Source organism: Maylandia zebra, linkage group LG7 (genome assembly GCF_041146795.1).
Source record: "Maylandia zebra isolate NMK-2024a linkage group LG7, Mzebra_GT3a, whole genome shotgun sequence".
Classification (NCBI taxonomy): Eukaryota; Metazoa; Chordata; class Actinopteri; order Cichliformes; family Cichlidae; genus Maylandia; species Maylandia zebra.
This window is the reverse complement of record NC_135173.1, coordinates 45,630,070-45,637,658: the sequence shown is the minus strand read 5'-3', so window position 1 is coordinate 45,637,658 and position 7,589 is coordinate 45,630,070. Positions and strand designations below refer to the sequence as shown.

The 7,589-nt window shown below is 41.4% G+C and overlaps 1 protein-coding gene across 1 annotated transcript; it reads left to right on the top strand.

Annotated features, from left to right (window-relative positions):
* The first annotated feature begins 807 nt into the window (after positions 1-807).
* car15 (carbonic anhydrase 15) lies at positions 808-6,889 on the top strand. The gene is made up of 8 exons (XM_004538123.4): positions 808-994; positions 1,125-1,154; positions 3,039-3,215; positions 3,290-3,435; positions 3,545-3,637; positions 3,723-3,789; positions 3,878-4,038; positions 4,135-6,889. The coding sequence occupies exons 1-8, from the start codon at positions 943-945 to the stop codon at positions 4,357-4,359; spliced, it is 951 nt and encodes a 316-aa protein (XP_004538180.1). The 5' UTR covers positions 808-942; the 3' UTR covers positions 4,360-6,889.
* Positions 6,890-7,589: the final 700 nt, after the last annotated feature.

Sequence of the window (7,589 nt, the reverse complement as noted above, 5' to 3'; positions counted from 1 at the left end):
CGAGCTTGTGCGTCAGTGGCTCTGAACACATGCTGAACTTTACGTTGAACCTCGCTACATCGTGACATTTAGCTGGTCTGCGAGGCTTTGAGGAGGAAATTCCTTCGTCTGCGGTCACCAAATGTCAATTTAGATTAAGGTGGGATGCAGGGAAATCCCCCCGCCTCCTCGCACCAGTGTCCAATACACGGCAATGAAAAGATTCTCATAATTTAAAGAAAGCAGATATAGTGCACCTTGCGGTGACTCACAAGGGGGCAGGCGGAGAGGAGAGAGTGATACCCAGCCGAGAAGCACCGTCGGAGAAAAGAGGCTTTGTTCATGCAGGCTGAGTAGTGACGGAGTCGCACAATCTATTCCTGGATGGGAAACACGTAACACTTAACACTGAGCTGTTAGGAGAGGAAGTGTAACATCACTTAAAAACATGCGTTTAAGTGTAAAATTAGGTGTTAATTTGAGGGTTTTTAACTGGATTCCCAGAGCTTGGCACTGATTAGAGGGTGGTCCCTCCCACTGTAAAGCGTGGGGCAGTGATGAGCAAATATAAAGAGAACCTCTGAAGTTTAAACACGGTGTCATTTTTACAGCCTCTTTATACCGAGTCATATATATTCTGTTCACTTCTAATCCAGCCTCCTAACACATCCTCTGACTTTCCCATGAGATGAATGGGTCTTGTTACTAGTCACTGGGCATCTATGCTTACAGCAGCAGCAGCTGGGGAGGTGGGGGTGTGTGTGGGTGTAGGGGGGGTGAAGCTCTCCCTGTATCAATGAGCCTGTTTATCAGAAAAGACCACTAGACTGGTAATGACACGGTTGACTGATCAGCCCAGGAGAAAGTAAATCTCAGCTTTCACCTTCCTTCCTATATTTAAGCCGGACGTTCGCCCTCGATTGTTTCAGTCTACCTCACTGTGCGCTCCACCAGGATCCTGGGATGATTTGGACCGCAGCTCTCCTCGTGATCGTCGGCTCATACGCTGACTCAGGTGAGGGCACGACTCTGGTCTCGCGGGGTGAAAAGATATTGCGAACGTCTCTTACGCGCAATTTCGTGTAATTGGATGGAAGGGAAAGAAAGGTGATGTTTGTCGTCACTGTGCCGTTTTCATTTCGCAGATGACTACTGTTATGATGAGCCACATTGTGGTGAGTAACTTATTTGTTTTTTAATTTTAAAACGAGCGCTGTCACGATGTCACATTTTCACTTTATGATTAGAACGGTGAAAAGGATTCACGATGATAGTATGAAATCTTTAGAAAGGATTTTATCAAATTCCATCAATGACACAGTTACAGTGCACAATACAGACCAAATGCCCACTTCTTTGGTTACACCTTGCTCGTACCCCTTTTGCCTTCAGATCTGCCAGATTCTTGATTCAACAAGGTGCTGGAAATACTACTCAGTGATTTGTCAGCTGAACGCCCATGATCCAAATCTCCTGTTCCACTAAATCACAGATGTGCTCTATTGGACTGAGCTCTGATGACTGTGGAGGGCATTTGAGTACAGTGAACTCATTGTCATGTTCAAGAAATTGAGATGATTTGAGCTTTGTGACATGGCATGTTATCCTACTGGAATCAGATTATGGCCACACTGTGGTCATAAAGGGATGGACGTGACCGGCAACAATACTCTGGTGGTAGTGCTTTAATGCTCAGTTGCCATTGCACCACCAGCAGCCTGAACCATTGATACCACACAGGATGAGTTCATGCTTTCATATGGTTCACACCAAATTCTGACCATCTGAATGTGACAACAGTCAGTCACGTGGCAGCAACTGAATGCCTTTAGGCATGTAGACATGGTCAAGGGGGCATATTGAAGTTCAAAACGGGTATTTAAGTGACTTTGATTGTTGATGCCAGATGAGCTGACTGAGTATTTCAGAAACTGCTGATTTGCTGGGATTTTCCACACAACCATGTCTAGAGTTTACTGTACGGGGTCTAAAAATAAATAAATAAAGGACAAAATGTCAAGTGGGCAGCAGAGAAGAGAATAAAGCGGCAGACTGCTTCAAGCTGAATGAAAGGCAACAGTAAATAACCAGTTGCTACAACCAAGGTGTGCAGAAGTGTGTGAATCTTGAAGCAGATGTGCTACAGTAGCAGAAGAGACCACATTAGGTATCACTCCTGTCAGCTAAGAACAGGAAGCCGAGGCTACAATTCACATGAGCCCACCAAAGCTGGAAAATAGAGAGTTGAAATGTTGACGCTTGGTCTTATGAGTCTCGATTTCTACTGCAACATTTGCCTGCGAGGATCAGAAATGAACATGAAAGGATGGATCTATTCTGCCTTGTATCAACTTGGTGGTGGTGTAATGGTGTGGGTTTCTTGGCACACTTTGGGGCCCTTAGTACCAACTGAGCATCATTAAAACTCAACAGCCTATCAGCCGGATGGTTGCTGACCACATCAACCCAACAGAGCACCTTTGGGATGTGCTGGAACAGCTGACTGACATCATGGATGTGATGCTCGCATGTCAGTGTGGACCAAACTCTGGGGAATTTTTCCAGCACTTTGTTCAATCTCTGCCATGAAGAGTTAAGGCAATGCTGAAGGCAAAAAGACATATATTAGATGATCTGAAGCTGAAGTCACTGTTGAAAGTCTAAAGCAGGGATCTCCAATCCCAGTCCACGAGGGCCGGTGTCCCTGCAGGTTTTAGGTGTCCTTGATCCATCACAGCTGATTTAAATGGTTAAACGACCTCCTCAACATGTCTTGCAGTTCTCCAGAGGCCTGGTAATGAACTAATCATGTGATTCAGGTGTTTTGACCCAGGGTGAGATCTAAAATCTACAGGGACACCGGCCCTCGTGGACTGGGATTGGGGACCCTGGGTCTAAAGTATCCTTTCAAAATAAAAGCCAAAATATCAGATATTCGGAAAGCATGGGTTGTCCAAAACTGAATGCTGTGAGCTGATTTTAAGGTTAAGCAAGCAAGGTTCTTCTTACACTTTTTAGTTGTCTGTCTGGAGCTCATGAGTCTTCTTTCACATCCTCAGATCCTTACTCATGGGGAGACATGGTCCCTTCCTGTTACTCTTTACTTAATCACCATCACTCTCCCATCAACTTGGACGAACACATGGTCAGAAACGCCTCTCTGGGCGCTCTGTATCTAGAGGGCTTCGAGGAGACGCAAACAGGCCACTGGACGATCAAAAACGACGGGCACTCAGGTGAATACCCCGCATATTGTAGCGCGTTTTTGTCGCGTGGGCGCTGGGGGTGACGCGTGCGCTGTTGCTCTCAGTCATACTGCAGGTCGGCAGCGGCATGGCGGTGAGTGGTGGCGGTCTTCCAGATGTGTACCACACCATCCAGCTGCACTTCCACTGGGGAGGTCCGGCGTCCAACGGCTCAGAGCACACTGTGGACAGACGCAGATACCCAATGGAGGTACAGTATGGTCAGTAGACGGAGTTACACAGTCACAAGCCACCTGTGTAAGCACACAGATGCAGTGCAGCCTTCCCTTAATGTCTCTGTGGACTTTCTTTACTTCCAGATGCACATAGTCAACATGAAGTCCATCCATCCAAATCTGTCTGCAGCCCTCGACGATCCAACGGGACTTGCCGTTCTTGGATTCTTCATTGATGTCAGTTTATTTCTCAGCCTAGTCCTGAACTACATTTTTAAGGATTTTTAAAGCAAAACTATTAAGACATTATCATATTTCTCAGGTTGTGTATGCAGATAATGTGCACTTTGGACACATCTCACAGAAACTCTCCTCTGTTGCTTACAAAGGTGAGTGGAGCCTTAAGAAAAATCCACTCCTGCCTTCTTGTGTTAGTCGTAGCAATGTTCTCATTATGTCTGTGCATCCTTCCCCCAGGGCAAGCAACTAAAGTAAAGCCATTTCCTCTAATGAGCCTCCTGCCGAAGCACAACATGAGTCAGTATTACCGATATTACGGCAGCCTTACCACCCCTCCATGTTCTGAAGCGGTTGTGTGGACTTTGTATGAGGTCCCCATCTACATTTCATGGTCCCAAGTAAGTCGCCTAGGTTCAGATCAGGTTTTATTTATTTTTTTAAAAGACTTACTTGTTGCTTTAAAATATTATTTTTGGGTTTGGTTGTCTCCTCAGCTGGCTCAGTTTACCTCGCAGATCTTCTCCACAGAGGAGGACGCAGAGCAGGTGACCCCTCTCCAGAACAATTTTAGACACATTCATCACATCTTCAGTCGCGTTGTCTCAGCCTCCATAGATGCCAAACTCCTCAGAGGAGCGGCAGGTCGAAGCCTCTTGTCTGCTACATCAGTGCATCTGCTTCCAGTCCTTTTACTGGGAGGCTTCTTATCTGGACTTTAGCACCATGGTAAATCCAAGGCGTGAAATAGTACAACACCAAAATTAAAATTAAATAAAGAACAGGTTAGTTGAACTTTTCATTTAAGGAGAAGTTTTCAGACATTTAGAAATACTCTAGGAAAAACAAGCAAACTGTGAAGAAGAGTACTGTAAGTGTTATTTAACGTCTAGTGTGTTTTCAGGAAATTTGAATTTATTAGCATGTTGCTAACCGTTTAATGTGAAGCCTTTTGCATTCAAAGTGTGCTTTTAAAAACTACAACCTAATGTACATGCGTATACCTTTGTTTTTCTGTAGTGAGCAATTAAAAAATAAAAATAAAAGCAAAGTTAAGTCAAAGCAAAACTTGGTTGGTTAGCATAGCATGTTAGCATGCTAACAAGATTGATTGTTTAAAAAACATTTGAAAAATTAAAAGTATTGGTCAGGCATTTTAAGCTGATGATAATGATTTAAAAATATGCCCAAATAACGCAGTAATGCAGATTTATGAAAAAAGTAAAGAAATATATAAAGAAAAATACAATTAGATCTATAATTCATTAGACAACATAATTTCCATGTCCTTGTATGTCACTACAGTGGATTTCAAACAGTTGAGATGTGATTTAAATGAGAATTTCAGTTTTAATTTATAAACGTTTTATAAAATTTATATACCGTCTTTTAATTAATTGAACAAACCATATGAATTTAAACATAAAGATTGTTGAAACTGACACTCTTACTTCCTCAAGAGTGTGACTAGATGTGAAACTGTTTTTTCTTTACCATCGAAATAATTCTGTGGTCATCCACTTCACCATTTCTGTGGTCTTTCAGACCTTTTTGATGTCGCCAAGCTGCCTAGTATTTATTCCCTTTAAGGTTGAACTGAACTGCTAAAGCTTTTGCTATCGCTCTGATAGATTTATGTATTTCAGGCTAACAGAGGTCTCCCTTACTTGTACTTCCACCTTTATGGGCCTCACATTTAAAATTAGAGTGAAAAGCCACTATATGAAGCTGAAGGTCTTACCCTTCAATCATTTCTTGATTTTGTTTTAATATAAAGTATCCACTGTTGTGTTATAATGAGGCAAAACTATAAAATATATTCATATTAATTAATATTAACCTCCTAAGACCTGAACTCTTTCATGGCATGCATTTTTAATTTTTCTTTGCTATTTGGGTTGATTGGGACTTGATGAATTTAAAAACAAAGAATTAGCAGATTTCTTTTTTTTTTAAACCTAATTTTAGTTTCTGAGAAAAATGAGATCCACAGTTGAGGACATTCGTTTTAAACTTTGATAGAACAGTGGCAGTATAACGTCCTCGTAAGTGGATATCAGGTCCTTGTAGAGAAAAATTAAGTATTTTGGTCTAGACAACCCAAAATGTGATGTCCACATATGTGTACGCCAGGTCCTAGGAGGTTAATATTAATTCTAAGTGTAACTCCTCTGTTCAGTAACCTCAATAGATGCAGAGTCAATCGCAACATTGTTCTGAAGCACAGACATGTCGCTGCTCCGTCAGCATCACCACCATTCAAAATTATTGTTATTTAACACTTAATACCACTTAATGATATGAAAATTGATAGATTATAACCCATTAAACTGTCCGCGTTTGTAGCTATTTCCTATTTACTCATTAGTGTAAGTTATATATTAACATCAGTAGTTTCAGCTTTTTTATGTAATGCAATACTTTTAAGGATTTAACTTCTTTATAATTTACTCATAGCTATTTTAACAATTTTCCAAACTACTTTCAGCACCTTAATTGTGATATTAACATTACTGATTAAGGTTAACTGTGTGTGTTTTCTAAGGGTTTAATTTTTAGTTCAGAAAGTAGTCAAGAGAGCATGGAGAGGATGCTTAGCTGTTTTAACCACCGAGCCAGCTACTCATTGCTTAACTGTGTGCTTGTGTTGGTTAGCGATAAACTCTAACCCTTTCAACTCTAATAGATTTAGCCATACTTTAAGCTGGCTGTTTAAAAGATTTATGATACTATTACATCATGCAGGCCTGTACATTCCTTTCCAAATGACTTGGGCTAAAGCAAAATGTCCCCCTGGGCACTGTTAGCCTTTGATTGGGACGAACATTAGTGCTTTACGGTTATTCCTGCAACAGTACGTTTTCACTGCAGACATTTTGAAATCCAAAGTTACATTACTTTGCATGGTGCCTCACCTGCTTTTCCTACAGTAGCAGGAGGAAAGGTCTGTTTTGAAAAGAAGAGGGCGTTAAGGAAAGGTGCTAGAATATAGCACAGTAATGGCTGCCTAATGAGCCGATTTACCAGCGTCACGCAAAAACATGCAAACATTAGTTTGTACTCAGTGCTCAAGTCTGCATTGAATTTTGAAGTGTGGCCGTACGTCGTGTAAAGGAGGACTGCGGGTTACGCCAGGAAAAAAAGAAACCTGCAAGGAAACAAAAGCCTTAATATTTTCTGTGTGACTGTTCTTTAAAGTGTGACTCGCTCCCTTATAACACTTGTGTATCCTAACAATAAAATCATTCTTTAAAATCCTATTTGCTGCTGTTGTTTTTTTGTTATTCCTCATGCAAAAAGGTTTCAGTATAGGTTAAAGTATGTGGCTGAACTGTGGTCAGCAATAAATGGGGAAACATGCCAGCCGACTCACACAGGTGTAGAATATATGGTGATCATGGTCACCACTGTGACAACATCCATGTGACCTTAATCATCTACCAAGTCTGGGATGTAAATCTCTCTAAATTTAGCATTTCAGGCCTTTTATAACACAAGCAAATAAATGCAAATACTCCACCAAGCAGCTACCTGCAGCTGGGCTCAGACGTTTGCATCCAGTCACCGTGGACATGATTGTCATGATAATTTTGGACCTTTATTTATTTGACGTCAGGGTGGAATGATTGTACAGCATATGTCATTAATGGTTTTAATGGCAAGAATTAGGTGCACGTGGCTGTATTTTATTTTTTTTAGATCTTCTTGAGGCCACACAGTCAAATTATATACATACATTCATTTAAATCTTTTAATAAGAGGTGCTAAAGGTTCTACAGTGTCCTTTAACTTGGCATGTACATGGCCTGTTATCTTCTCATTAGGGATTATGATTGACTACAACTAGTAGTTTCTCTTTGCCAGCATAGAAAGGATTTGTTTTGACTCACTGGATAGGCCGATGCTCCGAGCAATAGGACAGTCCAAGAACCTCAGTGAAGGTGTAAGAAGC

What these genes read in the sequence shown, in the direction of transcription:
- car15 (XM_004538123.4), top strand. Translation starts at nt 943, where the DNA reads ATGATTTGGACCGCAGCTCTCCTCGTGATCGTCGGCTCATACGCTGAC. An exon ending in TTCTTGGATTCTTCATTGAT is followed by an intron (nt 3,638 to 3,722) that starts GTCAGTTTATTT and finishes CATATTTCTCAG; the next exon opens with GTTGTGTATGCAGATAATGT. An exon ending in TCTACATTTCATGGTCCCAA is followed by an intron (nt 4,039 to 4,134) that starts GTAAGTCGCCTA and finishes TTGTCTCCTCAG; the next exon opens with CTGGCTCAGTTTACCTCGCA.